This window comes from Daucus carota, chromosome 6, assembly GCF_001625215.2.
Source record: "Daucus carota subsp. sativus chromosome 6, DH1 v3.0, whole genome shotgun sequence".
In the NCBI taxonomy this organism is placed as follows: domain Eukaryota; kingdom Viridiplantae; phylum Streptophyta; class Magnoliopsida; order Apiales; family Apiaceae; genus Daucus; species Daucus carota.
In genome coordinates, this window is record NC_030386.2 from 31,577,008 (window position 1) to 31,599,504 (window position 22,497).

Consider the following 22,497-nt stretch of genomic DNA (forward strand, 5'->3'; position numbering starts at 1 on the left):
TATTGTTCAGTTATATAAAATTAGATACAAATATAACTGACCAAAAATAAAAACAATTTGTTTTGCAATTAACTCTTTTTAAAATCCACTTCAACTGACTCCCTGAGTGTCCGAAAGTGTGATCCAATGGTTCATAAATCTTTTAAAAATCCATTCAAATGTATATGAATTTTTAACTACATTTTGTTGATAATTAATTCATGACATTACGTAACTGGATGAATTTTAAATGCTTTTTGTTAATAATAAATTCATGACACTTAGCTCGATGACTCGATGTACTAAATTTATATGTGTGCAAAGCACAAAATTATATTAATGTTATTCATATAAATTTAATTATTATATACAAACAAACACAAATATTTCATGTTTGGTTTAAATTCAAGCTTAAAAATTTGTATCAGTATCCAAACACGAATTTGTATGATAAAATTTGAATCCTTTTTTATCTTAACGAGTTATATAAGTTTGGACAAAAAATTCTAGATCATTACAAATTATAATATCACAAATATCCCCCCCTTTTTTCTATATATAAAAGCTATAGTTAAGTTTTATTAAAAACAATTTTCTTTAAAAGCCCACCAATAAGAAAACTGTAAGCGTGACGTAGGGAGTAGTCAGTAATAGTGTACTACCATAAAACTTGTCTTAAACCCTAATTGAAAGAGGAAGACCCCTCTTTTTGCGCGTGGCAGAGAAGTTAGGGTTTAGTAAATTATGAGCAAAGACACGTCTTTTTTGTTCTCCGGCATCAAATTTAACCGTAAGAAGTTCGCCGCCGATTTCTCCAAGTTCAAGGTTTATTTTTATCCCAAATTTTCTGTTCTCTTTAATTTGCTCTTGAAGTCATTGATATATAAATCCTGTTTATACATTCTTATATGATTTAACTGTTTGATCAGGAAAAGAAAGAAAGTGCGGTTAAAAATGAAGAAATTTTCGAAGATGAAAGCTCTGCATCTGAGGCGGAGACAATGCCAATTGTGAAGAAGAGGAAAAGAAAGTCCAAGTCTACATCTTCAGGTATGTGCCTTTGTAATGATATACGTATTTGTGTAGAGCTGCGGTTTCTTTAAAGTTCGTATATTATAATTTATGGTACCATCGATGTTAGGAATAAATCCGATACTGCAGCACTGTAATTAGACTAGATGAAATGCAGGACTGTGCAAAATGGTTATTCATGATGCTATGGTATATTTTAGGATATTAATATTTGTTCTTCTCAAAGCTTAGCTAAACAGCTACTTGGCAATTGGCATGTTTATTAAAGGCTCACTAGAAAAAGATTATGAATTTCGGTCAATATTATCTATTTTTTGCTTATTATTGCACACGGAAGTTGATTGCTATGATCGCCTAAATATAGAAGTACTAAGAGTTACTATTAAAATTTGGTTTTCAGATTGTGGGTACATTTAGATTTATTATGTGTATTTGCGTTTGTTTTAGCCCCGGTGGAAGGATTCAATGTATTCAAGTCTTCAACTTCAGAGATTGTACCAAAAGAGATTGATTCCTCTGAGGTTGATTCTGAAGCCAAAAAAGAATATCACAGGCAAATGGAGGTTCAGGCTACTTATCTCTGAGACACACATACACACTTACAGAGAGACTTTGTTTTTTTTTGTCAGATAGTCTCTCTGTTGTTGTTATATTTCTGATGTGATATCAGTAATTTCCATTGTTATTAGACTTACATATCTTAGTTTTCTTCAGCGAGATGCACTTTTGAGAAAGCAGCATAATATTCATGTTTCTGGTATGAATGTTCCGTCGCCTCTTCAGACTTTTGCGGAGTTAAGATCGAGGTATACTCTACGCTGCAAATTATTTACATGACATCTGTTACCGATTTTGACATTGATGATGTATCTATTATTTAATATATCAGTAGCTGCTCTCAAATAGTACTCCCTTTTATGTTAATGAGGATAAAGGTAAAAAAACCCGTGTCCTTATATATTTTGTTTTCTTTATCGTCTGAAACTGATAATTTACTTATAAACTTTGCTTATCTCCTTATTGTTTAAATAACCCTTATGGATAATTTACTAAATTGGGTCAAAATTTCGATTTTTTTAATATACACAGCACTGGAGGCTCGAGCATGCCCTCTTGAATTAGTAATAGTACGAACTTCCCAGCTTCTTACTATTAACACCACGAATGCATTTCGATTAGCAAAAGTTGACCACACAAACATTTGGTACCTGCAATTCTGCTTGATTCTGAATAAAATATTAGAAAATTGTAATATTCACCCTGAATTATAAAGTGGAAACATGAATTATACTAGTCTCAGAAGATTAATAGTTCATTCCGAAGGGTTAGGCCTCCAGTTAATATTTTGTTATATTTTTTTAGATTTATCTATAATTGGTATAAGTCCAATTTGATCGAGAAAATACAACTTTGTTTTTTTTATGTATCTGTTTTGCACTAGTTCCTGTATTTTAAACACAAACATTATATTATCTTCTGACATTCTCCTTAATTTATGTTTACATTATGTTGTTTTGCACTATTCCTTCAGGATTGTGCACCACCTATTTTAATGAAAGCAATATTATATTATGTTCTGACATTCTCCTTAATTTTTATGTTTACATTATGTTGCAACTGAGAACGGTATATGTACTATGTAGATATAAATGCGGATCATATCTAGTGCGTAACTTGGCGGAGCTTGGATTTAAAGAGCCAACACCAATTCAGAGGCAGGCTATCGCAATCCTCCTATCTGTATGGCCTCTTTTTTAAATATTGCTTTTCTCTAGTTTGTGTTACTCAGATTTCTTCTCCATATAGTGTATAAGAACAAATGTTTTTAATTCTTATGAGATAAGATTAATTCATAACTTGCTCATTCACCAGGGGCGAGAGTGCTTTGCTTGTGCTCCTACAGGTTCTGGCAAAACTTTGGCATTTGTCTGTCCCATGCTAATTAAGCTTAAGGTATGACAGAGATATTAATGCTTTTACTTGTGAAGGTTGACTGAGATCTTACATATTTACATTAAATGAATTTATATCCTCAGCATGCTTCCACCGATGGTATCCGGGCTGTTATCCTACTTCCAACACGAGAATTAGCTGCACAAACAGCAAGAGAGTGCAAGAAGTTGACGAGAGGAACAAAATTTCATATCAAGCTGATGACCAAGCAGCTTGTAAATTCTGCTGACTTTTCAAAATTGCATTGTGATATACTAATATCAACACCTTACCGTGTACAATATGCTATTCGTAAGAAAAAGCTTGATTTAAGCAGGTAATCAACACACTTGATAGTTGTTCAACACTGAATGCTCAACATAAGTGACATTGATGCTATATTATTTAGCAGATGTCGCTATGTATAGATGGTTATGTGTAACGTTTTAGCCATTTATCCTGTAATATAAATATATATTTAGCCATTTATACTGTAATATATACTGTAATATAAATATATATTAGACATGTACAAGAGTACATGGAGACATCGGGCATGTTTCGAATCACCTTATTACTCATAAGTGGCAAGCTAAGTTAATTACTTAAGCCAAACAGGCTCATCACTTCATCCTTAATATAGTTACATATTCTAATTTGTTACAGACCCATCAATAGGACCAATAAATATGGATAACCATTGACCCTCGAACCATGTACCCGGACATATTACAAATTTGTTGCTAGTGCTTTTGTATGTAGCGGCTTTATAAAATTATCTGAAGTTTAGCTGCTTGACTGACCTCTTCTGCAATGTATTTTTGTCAGAGTAATTGGGTGCAAAAATGACATCACTTCATTATATTCATTTTTCATTATCACTATTAATTCGCTATTTTAGATCCTCAACCAAAAGTCCACCTTTACCACTTGATAAGTTTTAGCCTACTCTTGTAGTCTTGTAGCAAAAAGGGTAGTGAATATTGACATCCGATAAGTGATATCCAGTGAGACAAACGTGTTGATTATTGGTCACTCTTGCACAGTACAGAATCAGTACTCTTGATGAAACATGATTTAGTTATTATTGTCTATGAAATCTTGAAATAGAAGTATTACTTTTCTGGTGACTAAACTTTTGTGATTAATAAACTGCAGGGTTGAATACCTTGTCCTAGATGAATCTGATAAATTGTTTGAGCTTGGATTGGTGAAGCAGGTTGATATAATTGTTAAAGCTTGTTCAAACCCTTCAATAACGCGTTCACTATTCAGTGCTACATTACCAGATTCAGTGGAAGAGCTGGCACGCACATTAATGCATGATGCTGTCCGAGTCATTATTGGTAGAAAGTAAGTATGAAACCAAAATGGTGCAATTAAAATAAGAATCTATCTTAGTTTCTAGGGATTTAGTTTTTTTTGCTATCCAAAATATTGTTTGGAACCTTTGTATTCCTCTACAATGACTGGAATGCATATACAGGTCCACTTGACTCTATTTTATGTATAGTTGATGTTTCTTTCCTTTCTGCTACTGATTTTGGAATTTATATAGGAATTCTGCTTCTGAATCAATAAATCAGAAACTAATATATGTTGGAAGTGAAGAAGGGAAGCTGCTTGCTATACGCCAGAGTTTTGCAGAGGTACAATGCTGCTATTTTGCCCAACTCATGCTGGGAATGTACTCAAAATGTCACAATGTTTGTCTGTACATTCAAAAAGAGCCTTGCATGATGCGTCCATATTGTTCCCATTACAAATCTTCTGCTTAAAATTGTTTATTGTTTCAGAGCTTGAATCCACCAGTACTTATTTTTGTCCAAAATAAAGAAAGGGCAAAAGAGCTTTACAATGAATTGAAGTATGATGATATAAAGGCTGATGTCATACATGCTGATCTGTTGCAAGCAGAGGTAATCGTTTAAACCTTTGACGTAATCTCGAACTTGATACAGTATAGAAAAATAAACGGTAATGTCATTAGTACATTTGTCTCATTTGAATGTATCATAGTTGTGTAATTGTTATATTGTCAACATCATCAATGCTAGAGCGAATAGCAGTGGCTCTTTAAATCTCCTGCTAGTGGAATGACATTTTATCTTTGATTTTGTGTTACTCCGCTGCTACTCTGCAAGACTGCAACATATCATGTTGATCTAGGATTCCTATAATCTGTTTACAAAGTAAAAATTTAATGTCTACAATAATTTAATTGCAATGATAGGTATTATTGTATGTTTCATTTGTACACATCCCTTTGATGTATTAGAGGAATAGCAGTGACTGAGATTCAGAAGGTAGAGATAAAAGAGTTCTGAGACAGATATCCTATAGAATAAATAAAAATTAAACTATGGTAGACAGCTAAAGGCTGGTCAAGTATCTCTGACCAACCAGCTATTACCAGTACTCATTTATTAAATACTTATTGACTTATATTACCCGCAGGCTGCAGACTTCTATTATTGTAACTAGTAAAATGTCTGATCTAATGATTCCCCACCCATTAAAGTTATCCATGCCCTTGTAGATGTGCTAGAATTAATGACCTCGCGGACCAAATGTTGATATATTGAAGATTAGAATTTAGAACTTCAATATTTTAACAAATGTAAAGAAATTATTCCTTAGTAATAAGCTGCAGTGCTATTTTCTTTCTCAAATTAATCTCTCATTTGAAGATCAGCTTTAAAGTTTAAAGTTTCTTTCTTCGTGCTGAATCCATCTTCAATAGTGTGTTTAGCTGCACATCTTTGTTTTGATGGTCTTCACCTACTAATTAGTCACTAGTTTAATTAGTTACTAATCCCAAAATCGAAGTTGCATATTGATTTTTGACAAGTAAATTTCAAATTTAATATATTTAATATAAGTTAAAAAATAATAAGTATTTCCTTCCTACTTTTAAAATTTCAACTTATAAGTTAGTTTTAATTCTAAGTTGTTATTTGACAAACATATTAATTAAGTTAATTTAGACACAAAAGACAGGCCCTTAGTGTTACCCTGAAGAAATGTCTGGGTGATTACATGCATAATATTTTTGCCAGGTTTTCTGTTCCGGCAATTCTAGTCAACTCGAGCATTCTTTTTCCTAGCAAACTCAATCACATTATTCGTATCTTTTTTGCACACCAAGAATTTTTGTAGGACATGCTATAACACGAATGGTAAGTTTTCATCCTCGACTTGACTAAGTTATTATTTAAGGTAAATTGGAAGGACGGAATAGAATAGAATAGAATGCTGAGCTATGGCTCTTACAGTCGGACAAAGTTTGTTGTTGAGTTTCACTGTCAACAATCACAACTAAGTAATTGAGCTAAAGTTATATTTCATTGTTGAATTATTAATCCCCAACTACAATATGAGTTTTCTGAGTGCACTAAGATATGGCTGCTAAACAAATGTGATATAGTAAGGACAGCGAAAGCAGGCACGAGATTGGTCAATAGTGAACAATCTATCATCTATTATTTAGATTTACTTCGCTGAGGTGCCATAGGAGCACCAACACTGTGGCTAGACATTTACACAAATTTATGATCTTCAAAATCTGTGCCCTCGCTTGTGAAAAGCGGCCGAAAGATCCAGAGGATCCTATAATTAATGTCTCTAAAACAATGCAAACAGGATGTACTTTTTACTTTAGCACCATGAGCACACTTGCTTTCTTGGAAGGTACAACTGATTCATCTATGTAGCTGAATCCCTATTGACTCCGAGTACATGTATTATGTATATAGGAGTTCTATAGTTTATGTTTTGGCAAAGTTTGTCTGTTAAAGTTTGATATATTTTAGTGTTTATATAGCTTTTAATTGATTATACAGTAATTAGATGAATGTTAATTCACGTTTGTTGAATACAGCGAGAAGACGCAGTCGACAATTTCAGAGCTGGCAAAACTTGGGTTTTGATTGCAACTGATGTTATTGCTCGTGGCATGGATTTTAAAGGAGTCAATTGTGTGATTAATTATGATTTTCCGGATTCTCCAGCTGCATACATTCATAGAATTGGTATGTGTCTCTGTTTCTCTTTATCTCCAGCTTGGGTTACTTTAATATCTTGATCTTATCTTGCTAAATCACCGTGAAGATTAGGTATGCAAAACTCACAAAACGTAGACTAGCAAAATGATCTCATTTTTGGTAATGTGCAGTTATGCACACTGAATATTCATATCCTTTTTACTGGACCATGCGCAACAAATCGGCACATTGACTTTTTATATGATCATTCACTTGATTGTTGATAGTATTAGTTTATGCTTGGATATCTCGCCGAAATCATTTGTTTAGTTTTATATAAATAATTTTGGCTATTAAAAGATCCTATTCTTGACATTTAACATGTTTGATCCTTGAGTTGAGTCATATTTGTTTAAGCTTGTATTGCTGAATTATTGACTGCTGGTGGTGAGAATTTTATTTTTGGGACCCCAGCTTTCAAATATATAGACTTTTCCATCTGTTAGAAGTTAAAACTTGTTGGTTTTCATCTATATAACAGGTCGTTGTGGCAGAGCAGGGAGGAGGGGAGAAGCCATTACTTTGTATACAGAGGCAGATGTCCCATTTCTGCGTAACATAGCAAATGTGATAACTGCTTCTGGCGGTGAGGTTCCAGCTTATATTCTGACATTGCCCAAACGCAAGTGGAAGAAGCACAGACCGGGGAGAGAACCTATATCAGTGAAACCTCAAGATGAGGATGAATAAGAACTTCTTGTTGCTCGGTTGCAGTTTATAAAGTGCAGCCTGGCTATATATTGGAATGCAATTTTGATAGATATACACTTGGAAGTAGTTAATTTAGCGGCCAATCGGATATCTTACAGCTTATCTTGCACCTCCTATTTCTCTGTTAAGATTTACATGTATCATGTATGTCATCCAATTATGTAATAATATTTTGTTACCAGTTGATTTATTTTACATTTATTTAAACTTTAACGTTTTTGATCTATTATTTCAGAAGTTAAAGTAGTTCTTTATTAAATGAACAATAGCTCTATTGTGCATCTGGATCGAATAGCTGGAACGGTTATCACTTGTCACTTTGAGAATATATGAAGCAGGAAACAAATCAACATGTTCTTTACATTACAAAAATGACATAATTACATACTAACAAAACTATGTGCCTAAGTTTTGTACTTCATGAAGCACTGATGTGCAAATGCAACCCTCTGTGCTTGAATTTCTTATTATATAACCTACAATACTCTTGAAATTCTCATAATATTTTGTTAAATACGAGCACATTGTTATTTTAGAATGGTATGTTTAAACAATTATTATAAAATGAAATTGGATTCTGATTTGAGTTATATCTTAGAATTAAATTCTAATTATAATTAGGTATTTTAGAATTAGAAATTGATATGACTATATTGTGTCATATTGTATTTGTTAAACTATAAATTGATATGACTATATTATGTCGCATTGTATTTGTTAAATTATGTATGAGGAGTGTTAGGCCCTCGCATATTTTATGTATAAATTTACTGAAAAATATCAATTAAATTATTTTTAGAGAAATGATTTAGGAGACCGCCACCGGGAGAAGCCGAACTAGTTTCAATGCTATCTCAGTTAAAGTTCGGGTAGTGACATCACCGGTAATGCAGCTTTTATAGTTGTGGACCCCACCAGCCAATGTTAACCAGCTGCTTGTTTGTTGCTTAATACTAATCTGTGTAAACATTGAGAAAGTGAGAGTGAGATGGATAGATAAACAGATGGGCCCAAATATCTTCTTCTTCTTCTTCTTCGAATAGATATTCAAACCACCAGCTTAAAATCAACAATTCTTCAAAGATCTGTCAGTATAAATCACAGGTATTTTTCATTTCCTGTTCACCAACCAACCCATAATTTAGTTAATCATACTTTTTATTACAAGTACTCCTGCATTTATATATGTTCTTCATGCCTTTGATTTTATGTCATCTGGGCTCTGGCAATTTCACTTAAATTACACGCTATCTGCTTGTTTATCATCTGGTTCTTGATTCTAAGCATATATTTGACCAATTTAACAGTCTTCTCTTTTTCAAGTTGTTGACTTTATTTTGTGCAATTTAACATGGCTAGTGTGTTCTGAAAAATCAACCCAGGAAGCTTTTGTTCTACAATCTTGACCTTAAATGCATAGTCGCCTTGTATAAATGCATCATTTTTTCCTCATCAACTATATATTTTGCAAGAGTAAGTGTTTTTTTTTTGTATAAAAAAATTCTGTTATATATTTGTATGTATAGTTGTTCAACATAATTGTGTGGCTAGGTATAAAGATATGATTTTTATCCTAAATATCGTGTTTTGTCTCCGTCAGGGACAGATCTTTGAATGATACGGCAATGGGGAGGAAAGGAAATCTGTTTTCTTCCATCAAGAAAGCCTTTAGTCCAGAGTCCAAAGAAAAGAAAAAACAGGTCCTCTTAAATTCTGTCTTTGATATTATTTAGTTGATTTGGAATGTTTTTTTCAGTTTGTTTCGTTGCCATTTCAGAAAGCAATTGAATCAAAAAACAAAGGGATCGAGAAGGAAAAACCGTTGAATCCGGAATCTTCGACTTTGGAAACTGTCAGTATGCCTCATTCTCTTCCTCCACCAACAGAAGTGAATTTCACAGAAATTGAAATCGAGGATGAGCAGACAAAGCATGCTAATTTTGGAACGGCTTCTACCTCTACGCTCGCTGAGGATGCTGCTGAAGTTCCTTTGGGTGTCACAGAGGCTGTTCAGGCTGTTGCAGTAACTCAGATAAAGAGTAAGATGACAGATGATGTAGCTGCAACCAAAATTCAGACGGCATTCAGAGGATACCTGGTATAATTGTACTCATCTGCATGCACTTAATTCTTAACGTTCAATGGAATTTGATTTTGTTACTAACAACAATTTAGTAATTATTAAAATATACGAATTGCAAAAGCGTGTAATAACAAATGGATTATTAAAGATTGTGATTGTAGTGTGTTAATGAGCTAAACTAGTTTAGTAGATTAGATAAAATACAACACGTGTCTAAATTGTAAAAAAATCAAAAAGTTGCGGAGATAGATTGCAACGCACGTTTCTCGCAATGGATCTCCTCACTACACTTCAATATATTATATAGCTAGATAGAGCTGCTTCTTCGTTCTTAATCAATGAAACATTAAAAACTTTAATCTAATGAAATATATGAGAAAATTTATAAATATTTTTTAAATAACATATATTTATGAAAATGTTTTAAATGGACTTACCCATACTTTGTTTGAAGAATGTTGTTTTAAATAACAAATTTCGAGTTTAGTTCTCATGTACTTGCTCCGTCAATCTTTTCCCTTTAAGGATGCAAATCTTCAAGGTCAGTAGTGATTCTAAATCCGGCATATTTGGAGAATGTATGTAGTCTGAAGGACAGCGAAATTTGCAGCATTTATTACTTTTTTTGTCAGAATACTTCGTATCTAATATAAAAAGACAATAGGGCTTGTTTAAATTGGCGGTACGTGTGTGAAAAAGTGTTAATTGGCGTCATCGTGCTATTTTGAGATAAAAATGCTAAACTAACATTTTTTTGGTAGAAGAAGGGTTTCCCTTACTAATATATTTTGCTTACAGGCAAAGAGGGCCTTGCGAGCTTTAAGAGGCCTTGTCAGGCTAAAGTCACTGGTGGAAGGCTCCGCTGTCAGACGCCAAACCACTAATACTCTACGATGCATGCAAGGTATATCTCGTGTGCAGTCTCAAATCAACTCTAGAAGGATCAGGATGTCAGAAGAGAATCAAGCGCTACAGAGGCAGCTCCTCCAGAAACGTGCTAAAGAACTTGAAAGCTTGCAGGTTTAGTTACTAATATCTCTTGCTGTGCCCTCTGTATTTATACATCATCCGTTCTTATAAATATGTTAAATATACATACATAGCGTTCACATTGTTTAATTCTCTGGAAGATACTGTTTACAAAAGTTTTAGGCTAAACGCTGTTATTTAGATATAGACATGCTTAAATAGTTGCCAGGCAGATGATTCTCTCTACTGAAATCTCCATAAATATTACAGTATTGAATTAGTTATTTTTGGAAAGCCTTCTAGTCCACAGATCTGTTGTTGCTTTAAAGCAAACATTGTGTACAAAATGTTATACAGATGGGAGAGAACTGGAATGACAGTGTACAATCAAAAGAGCAAATCGAAGCAAAACTATTGAGCAAGTATGATGCAACCATGAGAAGAGAAAGAGCAATGGCTTATTCATTCTCTCATCAAGTAAGTTATTCAGTTTAAGTATTAAGCTTTCAGTAATTGATTAATTGGTTAAGTATTCTCTTTCAATTAGTTTCAATAGAACTCGAGAATAGAAAACAAACAAGAGAATGTGTAATTTGTACAGATACAGTCTTCAAGTTCATTATGTCTTGCAAATATTACTTGCACTGAACATTCTGGCCATGTTAATGGACCAAGTCACTAAAAGATATAGCCAGAATTGCGCTTACAAGTCACAAATGCCTTCTGATGGTATTAGTGACGTATTACCACTCCCTTTACATAAATTTAGGAATCGCCTACCTGAGACTGACCCTTGGTCCGTAGTTCCTGTGACAAGGTTCAAATTTTTTTTGTTTTCATTAGATATTTTTTGGCTTATGGTCTACTCTTTTTCTCTGGGTTATTCAATACCAGATAGTGGATCATGGTTGTGAAATTAAAGTTCTAAACTGACACAGAGAGAGGCCCATTTTAATTTAACTCTACAATGTGCAGTGCCAAAACTTCCAACATTATATTAATCGGTTACGTGATATGGGTATTTACTAGAAATTATAATGTGGCTTAACCAAAAAGTTGCAACTTGTATGTGCTGAGAAGTTTATTTAATAAAAGAAAAAAGATTCTGCTCCGTGCATCTGGCAAATCAACTTAAATCTGCTGGATTCTTATCATCAGTTCTTTTCTCTTTTTTTCTTTTATATAAAAATGTAGCAGAAATTTGAATACTCAGACACGGAACCCTTGACCTCTTGTTATGAAGGGAAGAGGGGTATATGGTAAGCTGCAAGACTAAGAATCTGACCATAGATTCTTTTTAATCACATTCATGCTTGACGATTATGAATAACTAGACCACACAACCTAACTTCTGAGACGCCACAACATCTAAATTACTTTTCTTTAACTGAAATACAGCAAACCTGGAAAAAATCTGCGAGATCTACAAATCTACTCTACATGGACCCTACTAATCCTCAATGGGGTTGGAGCTGGTTAGAGCGCTGGACAGCAGCCCATTCTGGTGAGTCTCGGACTGTAAAAGAACATAATAATGATTATTCTTCTGCAAAGAGTGCAAGCCTCAGCTTTTCTGGAGGCCAAATTGCCAAGTCATACGCTCGTCACCTACTCAATTCTGATAAGCCCAATTCACCAAACAACCCAAGACCAAGGGATCCTTCTAGTATCCAGTCCCCTATATCTCCACTATCCAAGGCAACTTCTTCGAAAGTAGGTAAGAAATATAAACCGCCTGGCCCAAGAGGGAGTGTGATGAGCCCAGATTTCGACTCAAAAAGCTTGTTCAGTATGCATTCAGAGCAGAATAGGAGGCACAGCATTGCTGGGTCATCTGTGAGAGATGATGAGAGCATGGTGAGCTCTCCAGCAGTTCCAAGTTACATGGCATCCACTCAGTCTGCCAAAGCAAAATCACGACTTCAAAGTCCATTAGGAATGGAATATGGCACTCCACCAAAAGGATCAACAGTGTATGCGAAGAAGCGACTTTCTTTTCCAGCTTCACCAGCTAGGCCAAGGAGACATTCAGGTCCGCCAAGGGTGGACAGCACATCTGTTGCAGACTTAAATGATGTTGCTGTCAATTAACTATCTTATACAAGGTGAAGCAGGAGAAGCAAGATACAGGTTTACTGGCTACAGAGAAAAGAAAACTTGTAAACAAAAAAAAAAGTATTTGTAATGTAAATCTTTCCGCTACTTTTTTTTCTTCTTTACTGGTTTGAGAGGAGACAGACTGGTGAAACTGTCTCGAGGATAGTTTGTATACTTGTTCTTTTGGTTTTCAGGTTCATTGTTCTTTAGGATTATAATGATCGTGTACATTGAGAATGAAACTGGTTTTAGGTCTTTTATTCGGACATGTAAGCTTTACCTTTGTGCTGCAACTAATTTCAGTGTGCGTTCCTACACACATACTGACATACATCAGCATTTCTTAGTAATTGAATTTGTGTTTACATCAACTGTTTTCAACTTATGGATGTCCAACGTGTGTTAATATATATCCAGCTACTAGTGATCCTCCTCCAAAAACCTCCGAGTCTCAGGAAAACTGTTAGTTTAACATGGTGTCAGAACTTGATTTAGAAAGAGGTTCCGAATTCAATTTCCTCTTACTCCTGAGATCTTATCATAGATATAAAGTGAGAGCAGAAGCAGTGAGTAGCTAGAGAGGAAGAGAGTGAACGACAAAGCGAGTGGAGACTGGAGGAGACTAGCTTTGGTGGTTCCGTTCTTCAAGAATCCCTTTGAGTTTTCTGTACTGTTAGTTTCTCTGTGTTAATAATGCTTTTAGAGAACAAACTAAGCACATGAGTAAAAAGGAAGTATTGTGATAAAGTGTGAAGATTACTTGCAAGTGATATCTGTATGTCTTTTGACAGTTACATTTCTTCTGCAAAATATATTATCTTTAATCCTTTCCTTTTGTTATGGTTGTTGGGAGTGGAGGTTGTTTTTTTGTGGAGTTTCTTCCAAGGAATTGTTGTTTGTTTTGGTTTTAGTTCAATATTTACTGGCTAGCAGGTGTAATTCCACAAAGCATCATACATGTTTAGCAATGTTTATCTTTCCCTTTCTTCTTCTCCCAGAAGAATTCATCTGAACTGCTGCAGGTCTACGCGCAGTGGGGTCAGGTCGGCCTTTATCATATAGTCGCATAATTTGCTTCTCTGAGTTCGAATATGCAAACGCCAAAAACAAGGTACACTTGTTCAATCAATTCCGTAGCCATCTGTTTATATCTTCAGAAGTGAACAGATTGTAAATAACCGTTACTTCAAATGTTCCTGAGTATAATATATTTGCTTCTCAATGACAATTTTGTTTTATCATGTTTTTTGTGTTCTCCCTTGTGTCTTTTTTTTCACTAAGATCTGAGCTTACTAGAACTTTTCACTTTGAGATCAGAACGGAGTCCTCAAAGGTGCCACAGAGGTCATCTCCAGCTACACCCCGCACAACTAAGCAGCGGAAAGCATCAGGAGCTAACACAGAATCAGTTTCTTCTGCTGCAACAAGGGCTCCGAAAGCAAGAAGCCCAAAAATTGTTACTCGCAGGATACCTCGTAGTCCAGCATCCGAGGTATTATATTACTACTCGTCTATCAATTAAAGTTCTAGTTAATTTAGAATAACATTAATATTATAATGATTTGCCCGACCATAACCAGCAAAAACGACGACCTGGAAGAATATCCGATCTGGAAGATCAGGTCGCTCAGCTGCAAAAGGAACTGAAGACGGCACATGATCAGCTCAGCTCATCCGAGGCAGGGAAGAATCAGGCTCATTTAGACAATGAAGAGGCCCATAAGCAGCTAGCTGCTATGTCAGAGAAGCTTGAGGAATCTGAACAACAGGTACAGGAGCTTTCTGCTTCTGAGGATTCTCGTATTCAAGAGCTTCGTAAAATCTCTCAGGATCGAGATAGAGCATGGCAGTATGAACTGGAGGCTGTGAGGAAACATCACTCAATTGACTCTGCTGCGTTGGTCACTGCCATGAATGATATTCAAAAGTTAAAAATGCAGCTGGAAAGGGTAGCTGAGTCTGAAATTGAGCAGGCTCGGCGTGCAGAATCAGAACATGCTGAGGTACAGAGCTTAAAGCAAGAACTTGGTGAAACTTTAAATTTGATTGAGAATCTAAAAAACAAACTAATAGATTGCAAAGAATCTACAACCCGAGCTATGGAAGCCGTCAGAGGAACAAAAATGCAGTTAGCAATGGCGAAATCAACGGAGGACACATTGAGGTTGGAATGCCTTAAAGTCACGGAGGCTTACGACTCTGTTGCTGTTAAGCTGGATCAATCAAAAAACAAAATTATCCATCTGGAGGGACTTGTAAGCAAACTCCAAGCCGATATTTCCAGTGATAGCAGCAAAAATGCAGCACAGCCTTTAGGTTATATAAAACCTGCACGCGAAAGTGACTATCATGAAAAGTCACTTCAGATGGAAATGGAGCTTAACAATGTCAATTCTGAGGTGGCTCAATTAAGATCCGCTCTAGAGGCCGCTGAAAGAAGATACCAGGAAGAATATGTTCAAAGCACATTGCAGATCAGAAGTGCATATGAAGTAGTGGAGCACACAAAATTAGAATCTCGCAAATGTGAAGCTGAAATGGGAGCAAACCTGATGACTGCAAAATCCGACATTGAAGAGCTAAAGTCAAGGCTGAACAACAAGGAAATAGATTTCCACACCGTTTCAGAGGAGAATCGAGGCTTATATTTGAAAATCATGGAAAATCAATTGTCCGGAAGAGAAACTGAACTTGAACTAGAGCTAAAAAAGATCGCGGAAGATATGGTGGAATTAAAGGCTAATTTGCTAGACACGGAGACAACATTGCAGAGTACCGCAGAGGAGAATGAGGCGCTAAAAATGGAAATAAGAAAAAAAAAGCTAGCAAATAATGAAGTAGACAATGAGACCTTCAAATTTGCTGAAGCTGCAAAGGATGCAGAGCGAGAGGCGCTAATGAAGCTGAGTTATTTGACAGAGGAAGCTGAGAAGAGTAGTAAAAGAATGGCTGGAGTTACAGAACAGCTAGATGCAGCGGAAACTGCAAATTCCGAGATGGAAGCTGAACTGAGGAGATTAAAAGTGCAGTGTGAGCAGTGGAGGAAAGCGGCTGAGGCTGCTGCTGCTATGCTTGCAACAGGCGACAATGACAAAATTGAGACAACTGGTTCTCTGGACAACAAGTATCATATGTTTGGGGAGAAGTTAAGTTGGAACTTCTCCGAGGACATGGATGATGACTGTCCTAAAAAGAAGAACGGTAACATGATGAAGAAATTCGGGGTTTTGTTGAAGAAAAGCCAGAAATAGAATTATTCGGCAGGAAGCCTTTGCATGTTCTTTGCAGTAGTGAGTACATTATAGTTGATTTTCCGTGAAATTTATTTTTAATATATCCAAATAAATAATGTAGAGCTTCCAAATAATTTTCATATATATTGTATATCAAGAGAACTAATATGAATTTTTGTGTTGTGTACTACACTATCGTATCTGTTTTAAATTCCATAGAAATTTGAAAAAAATATATTTTTTATTTATCACTACAAAAAAAATATAATAAAAAAAGTTAAATGACATACGTCTGACACCAGTATAATTGAGTTGTATTCTGTTTTGGTAATACTATTTTTCACATTGCAATAGCCAATATGAAATACATTAAATTATTACTAAATGTTTTATCAAACGTAAATATCTAAATGGGCTGAATTACCCGTCAATAAACAAATCAGTTCAGGCCCTAGTCTATTTAGCATAAGTGAGGCCCATAACGAATATTTCAGTAGCGTATATTACCGAGCCGCCGTTAAATCGGATTAGGGTTTCACTCACGCAGCGGCTGCCTCATCTTCTAGCTCTCCAATTAACAAGCCGTAGCAGCTCTCAAAGCTTCATTCACTAGCTATGGGGTATTCTATTCATCCCTTTTACTCTTAAAATGCTGTTAATTTTTTATCAATGCACACGCCTATATGTTTTTCACGTACTTGAAGAATGTTTGTGTTCACATATACGGTTAGATTGTTATTTGATTTAATTGGATGCCACCTTATCGGTGATTTGGATGCTTTGTGAATCGTGTGAAGCGTAGATTTGTAGTTCATGCTTTTGATTCGACTGATTTGTTATTTTGCTTTAATGGGTCGATGTGAATTGAGACCCCCCTGGGTTGTGTCTTTCTAGATTGCGCCGAGTAAGGTATAGAAATTTAGTTGTCCGCTTATATTGTTCGAAGAATGGATTAGAACGAATCAGTGCCTTGTTATCGAGGTGTTTAGGCACAAAACAGTTTAATTCTTTATTACGTATATTTGTATTTCCGGGTTTTCAGAGTCTAGAAATTACACTCCCGCTTTATATGAATTTTGAATCAGTGCACGCCTTGCTACTTGGGAGAGAATATATCAGAAGAATTATTTAAATTAATTATTTACTGGCCATGATACTCTCATTTTGGCTATTATGCTCATTCCTAAACCCTAGTGTTTCGTGGCTTTACCCAATTTCTACGTTTTAGTTAGTGGTATGTTATAAATTTTAGTAACATTTTTTTCTTGTATGTGTGTGTAGCTTTCTGTTCAAATAAGAACCAAATATGCCCTATGAAGTATGAAGCTGAGGACCCCATCAAAGATTTTTAGAAAAAGTTCAGTTATTTAATCTCAGTAACTAGTGTTTACTACCTTTTTTCAGACGATCATAACTAGAATTCTCATGTTTACATGTGAAGTCAGTTCTCCATTTCATAAAACTCCCTCTCCCTTGCCATTCCTCTCGCTCTTTTTGTGTGTGTGTGTGTGTATCGTACATGTGTTTGATTCTATTGCCAACTATGTAATAACAATACTAACTAAAAAGCTAAATAGTGTAATAATTTTTTTATTCCAGTAATTTTTTTTTTTTGTGTGTATATGGGATTATATAATGAATATGTTTAATCATATCATGATTGGTTGTTACTAGCTCAGACTACAAGCAGAGTTATGTGGTAAAGCAGCTCTTTAAGTTATCCTATGATCTTGCTTACTTCATTATATGATTGTTGTGGACTAGGTTCATAATTATTGTACAATTTCATGGGTTTACAATTAGAAGATTTATCTTTCAGGAAGACGAGGGGTATGGGAGCTGGGCGCAAGCTCAAATCTCATCGTCGTAGACAAAGGTGGGCTGATAAGTCATATAAGAAGTCGCATCTTGGTAATGAATGGAAGAAGCCGTTTGCCGGGTCTTCTCATGCTAAAGGCATAGTTCTGGAGAAAATGTGAGATTCTGAGCTTGATTGTTTTGCGTATTATTTACTTGGTTGACAAACTTGTCATTTAAACTGACTGGTTTAAACTTTCAATTTTTTGTTTTCAGCGGAATTGAAGCTAAGCAGCCGAATTCTGCTATCCGTAAGTGTGCCAGGGTGCAGCTCATTAAGAATGGAAAGAAGATTGCTGCTTTTGTCCCCAATGATGGTTGCTTAAATTACATTGAAGAGAATGTAAGTCGTGGATGTTGCAGTTTTCATATATCGTTGGTGTTATTACTCTCTCCTGATTTGAGATTTTAACTCTTTTGTTTTTTGGCAGGACGAAGTTCTGATTGCTGGATTTGGACGAAAGGGGCATGCCGTGGGAGATATTCCTGGTGTTAGGTTCAAGGTTGTGAAGGTATCAGGTGTCTCTCTCCTGGCTCTCTTTAAGGAGAAGAAGGAGAAGCCTAGGTCTTAGAAAGACTATTGGAGGAGCTCAGCTTCCTTTTTTTACTAGTTCTTTTGAAAAACTTCAATGGTTCTGTAGACTGTTCGAGTGGATTTTGTGGACAACCATGGTTCCTTTTTTCGGAGTAATTGTACTAGAACTTGGCGTACCATCAATACTATATTTTTGCTGATATAGCTATTATCTTATGTCTGTCAGTATTTTGTACTGCAAACGAATCAAGAAGTTTGTTCAATGTCTAAGCAGTTTCTAATTTCTGACAAGGACCCGAGGAGTAGCAAAGAAAGGAATAGTGACTAGAGTGGTGCTTATGTTTTATAGTAAACAAAAATAAGAACTAATGTCTGATTTATCTTAGCTCTCATAAACCTTATGCTCAAGTTTTCTTAGCTCTCTCCTAAACTTTATGCTTGAGGACATTCTTTCTGAACCCCCAGCTTAACTGATTAAGTAATTCAAAGACGGTTCGAGATGGGTCATGATGACGGTTCCAGTCCTGCTAAATGTTGTAGACAGTCAATAAAAGCTGAATAAACAGTTTATAGAACTGACCAAGGATTCCAGAAGCATTTGTAGTCTCTCCAAAACTCAAGATTACAATTCCAATCCTGGGACACGGTCATCGAACAAATTCTCATATGCATGAAACTTTTGCCTCAGTTAAATCGTTTCAAGTGTTACTATTGTAGTTGGCAGTTGAAACCTTTGCAACTAAGCGTGATAGCTCAACCATCGAAGAGAAATCAAAAGGCGGAAATCTTCACATGCTGTCATTTATACCATAACCTAAGGGAACTTTGGCAAATACAAGGATACTTTTGTGGTGTTTTATTTTGTACCTGATATTTATTGGGTTATGCAGGTCCATTGTAATCCTTATTCTCGGTTTCTCATACTCTTCTCCGACCACATCAATAAAAAACTGGTTTTGTCTAAAACGTAGTACTTTTTAAATTACTACTGAGTTACACTTCAACCAAAAAAAAAGATCTATACTTTAGAATTGAATTTCGATTAAAAAAATAATTTGCAATCAACTACAAAACAAAAGAACATATAGTAAAAATGCTTCTTTAAGATTAGAACTAATATCTAAACAGATAAGAACAGGAGACAAACTTACATAATACTATTGTACAGCTTATTTATGAAAACCGAGATTCATGTTTTACCAATTTTATACTTAACCAGCTAAGTTCTCAAGGCATGCCCTATCTTAGTGTTTCTTAATAGGAAAGATTAAAAATAGACAGTAAAATTCAGTTCAATTGCCGGTGACTAATGATCTTTCAAATTGCCTCCATCAAGATTTCATGTTTGATCATTGTAGCAACAACAAAAAAAACATACATGTTTTAAGATGGTGCACACTGCACAGAACAGATATCAGTGTATAATTTGCAAGGAGAACCAACAGAGAGCAACTCTGATGTCTTGCTAGTTAAAAGTGACTAATTTGCAAGATTAAAAAAAGCTATTGTTGGTACATAATCGCAGCATTCATCGACTCTGCTACCTAGTAAACCTTTTCCTTGAACAAAAAGATTAACATTCAACAAAAACTTGGGAATTGGGTACTTCTTCTACATCTGGACAGATCATAAAATTAGTATGGTTTTCTGCGATGTTTGGGTTCACACAAGTGTGGGTTCCCCAGATCTTCATAATCTCAAAAAAACCATGTCTCTTTCTTTTTGTTGCCCTCAAGCTCCATATACAACCATCTGCTCTCCGCTTGCAGTGCACAGTGAGACGGCACGAATTCTTCCTAACCGCTTTAACTTGCTGAAAATCGCGACAGTGAACATGATTAACAATTTCAACCAGCTCTTCCCTTGATGCAAACACCATCCCCTTCTTCAAATCCATTACATGAAGCACATCACCCATTGTGGTAAAAACCGGCTCCTTATTTGATGCAGCCCTAATAGAACCTTCAACACCTCTACATACAGGATTACAACTATCCTCGCCCTTGTTTCCCCCCCTGGTAATATTCTTCCCTTGATTACCCACGCGTTGTTCACAAGGTGTTTTCTTAGGCAAACCACCACTCTCGTCTCCATCTTCACTGACTTCCACAAATTCACCTCTTTTTTCCACATCTCGACTCATAACAACAACCCTCTCCAAAGGAGCTCTACGCACAGTCGAAGAATCCAAAGCACCTGACGGAACATCTCCTCCCATCTCTCCCACCCAATCATCCCTGAAAACTCTCTCCAAATAAAGCTCAACAACAGAATTCTTAACACCGGAGGAAACCGCAAGTTCAAAAACTAACTCCACATCATCATCATCGAGAATCGGGGCAACCGCAAACATCTTAGTAGAGGGATTAAAACATCGGTGCATGATCTTCAACTGATATAAATTAGTATCAATATCGAGTTTTGCACATATCAGATCACATAGTTGTTTGTAATTCAAAGTAACGTTTAACTTAATTAATCTACACATCTGACGATCATAGGTGTATCCATCAACGCCGTTTTGAACGATATTCCCGTCTATATATAACCAACCAAGTATATGAATAGCAGTAGCAGCAGAAGACATTATTAATTTACCTTTATGGTTCAATCATTCACCTCGGTGCCAAAGGAGAAATCTTTCTTCCGTTCCAATTAGGGCAGGGTTTAGACGCCGGCAATGTATTTGGGCATCTATAACGATCAAAGGAGTAATTTTTTTTAATAAAACGAAAATGCTTAAAAGTTTTCCTTTTAAAATACGAATATTACAAAAATTATATTATATTAATGTCTTATATTTTTAAATAAATACTTAAGATATATATGCTATAAAAAATATTTATAAATGCATATAATTTAAAAATATATTTATATTATTATTTAAAAATATATTTTTTCTAATGTATAAACCGCACGAAACAAAACATAATTTTGTGACATGATTTACATGATTTTTATATTACACGGTGTGACTACTGTTTACAAATTTCTCAAACCGCGTAGGAGTTGCTCTCGATTTTTATAAAACCCCGTACCGCAAACACCCTGCTGAGCCTCCTCATTTCAATTCATTAACTTTTGTATTTTAACCTTACGTTAAAAATATAGAGTAGCAGTTATAGAACAATGCCCAGTTTGTAACCTGGAATCAGAAACGGTTGGTCACATTTTAATAACATGTCCGTTTGCTAAGTTGTGCTGGAATAAGGTGGGATGTCAGATTGGTACGCACATGAATCAGAGTTTCCAGGAATGGTTAAGTGCTGCAGTACAGAAGTATAAGGGAGAGGAATTATTAAGAATTTGTATGGTATGTTGGTCTATCTGGAATAACAGGAACAGCATAGTTTGGAATCAGAAAGGCGCAGAGTTTGTAGAGGTGGTAGCTTCAGCTACCCAATTCCTTGATCACTGGAAAAATGCACAAGACAGGTCGTATGACTCCTCCTTTGGGTTTATGACCCTAAATGATGGGGAAGTGCATTGGAAACCACCACATGAAGGAACGATTAAGGTGAATACAGATGCTGCGTTGTTTGAGGATTCTAATTGTTATGCTTATGCTATAGTAGCTCGTGATCATGAGGGGAAGCTGGTAGAGGCTATGTCGAGTTGCAGACAAGGAAGGGTGGATCCAGAGCTAGCAGAGGCCATCGGAATAAGGGAAGCACTCAGCTGGATCAAAGCTAAAGCGTGGCCAAGTGTAATTCTGGAAACGGATTGCCTGACAGTAACACAGGCTATTCGCTGCTCTTCGATCAATCTTTCTTATCTGGGAAGAGTGATAGATGAGTGTAAGCATCTACTTACTGAATTAGTTAACCGCGAGGTGGTTCTAAAATTTGTTAAACGTTCTGCGAACAGCGTGGCTCAATTCATAGCGAGACATAGTAGTTCATTAGCTGATCGTGTTTGGAGAGGGGAAGATGTCCCTCCCGATTTTATTCATGTATTGTTTAATGATTTGAGAGTTTGAATGAAATGACCTATTTCCTTGGCAAAAAATAAAATAAAAAAATATAT

At 35.5% G+C, this 22,497-nt stretch overlaps 6 protein-coding genes across 8 annotated transcripts; 5 read left to right on the top strand and 1 right to left on the bottom strand.

Moving 5' to 3' along the window:
* The first annotated feature begins 602 nt into the window (after positions 1–602).
* LOC108224524 (DEAD-box ATP-dependent RNA helicase 57) lies at positions 603–7,921 on the top strand. Its single transcript, XM_017399173.2, has 12 exons — positions 603–804; positions 909–1,029; positions 1,459–1,574; positions 1,726–1,817; positions 2,655–2,751; positions 2,884–2,964; positions 3,048–3,280; positions 4,102–4,296; positions 4,502–4,592; positions 4,740–4,862; positions 6,824–6,974; positions 7,468–7,921. Exons 1-12 carry the CDS (start codon positions 724–726, stop codon positions 7,674–7,676), a joined length of 1,590 nt encoding a protein of 529 aa, XP_017254662.1. The 5' UTR covers positions 603–723; the 3' UTR covers positions 7,677–7,921.
* A 687-nt stretch (positions 7,922–8,608) lies between these two features.
* On the top strand, positions 8,609–13,217 carry LOC108224231 (protein IQ-DOMAIN 2). Of its 3 annotated transcripts, none has more exons than XM_064079702.1 (6): positions 8,609–8,801; positions 9,304–9,397; positions 9,475–9,795; positions 10,579–10,800; positions 11,107–11,226; positions 12,148–13,217. In XM_064079702.1, the coding sequence occupies exons 2-6, from the start codon at positions 9,323–9,325 to the stop codon at positions 12,838–12,840; spliced, it is 1,431 nt and encodes a 476-aa protein (XP_063935772.1). In that variant the 5' UTR covers positions 8,609–8,801; positions 9,304–9,322; the 3' UTR covers positions 12,841–13,217. The 3 variants fall into 3 exon arrangements, with proteins under 3 accessions (XP_063935772.1, XP_017254233.1, XP_063935771.1); XM_017398744.2 differs by having other exon boundaries at positions 8,614–8,801; positions 9,298–9,397; XM_064079701.1 differs by lacking the exon at positions 8,609–8,801 and adding an exon at positions 8,931–9,170 and having other exon boundaries at positions 9,298–9,397.
* Positions 13,218–13,679: 462 nt separating this feature from the next.
* On the top strand, positions 13,680–16,269 carry LOC108226448 (interactor of constitutive active ROPs 2, chloroplastic). The gene is made up of 3 exons (XM_017401411.2): positions 13,680–13,957; positions 14,164–14,338; positions 14,427–16,269. Exons 1-3 carry the CDS (start codon positions 13,938–13,940, stop codon positions 16,095–16,097), a joined length of 1,866 nt encoding a protein of 621 aa, XP_017256900.1. The 5' UTR covers positions 13,680–13,937; the 3' UTR covers positions 16,098–16,269.
* Positions 16,270–16,553: 284 nt separating this feature from the next.
* Positions 16,554–18,687, top strand: LOC108224856 (small ribosomal subunit protein uS12). The gene is made up of 4 exons (XM_017399600.2): positions 16,554–16,699; positions 17,899–18,054; positions 18,153–18,279; positions 18,368–18,687. Exons 1-4 carry the CDS (start codon positions 16,695–16,697, stop codon positions 18,506–18,508), a joined length of 429 nt encoding a protein of 142 aa, XP_017255089.1. The 5' UTR covers positions 16,554–16,694; the 3' UTR covers positions 18,509–18,687.
* Positions 18,688–19,793: 1,106 nt separating this feature from the next.
* LOC108225507 (uncharacterized) lies at positions 19,794–21,177 on the bottom strand. Its single transcript, XM_017400396.2, has 2 exons — positions 21,070–21,177; positions 19,794–20,863 (listed from the first exon to the last, which is right to left on the bottom strand). Exon 2 carries the CDS (start codon positions 20,852–20,854, stop codon positions 20,045–20,047), a length of 810 nt encoding a protein of 269 aa, XP_017255885.1. The 5' UTR covers positions 20,855–20,863; positions 21,070–21,177; the 3' UTR covers positions 19,794–20,044.
* Positions 21,178–21,706: 529 nt separating this feature from the next.
* Positions 21,707–22,450, top strand: LOC135147271 (uncharacterized). The gene has a single exon (XM_064080183.1). It carries the CDS (start codon positions 21,707–21,709, stop codon positions 22,448–22,450), a length of 744 nt encoding a protein of 247 aa, XP_063936253.1.
* The last annotated feature ends 47 nt before the right edge of the window (positions 22,451–22,497 follow it).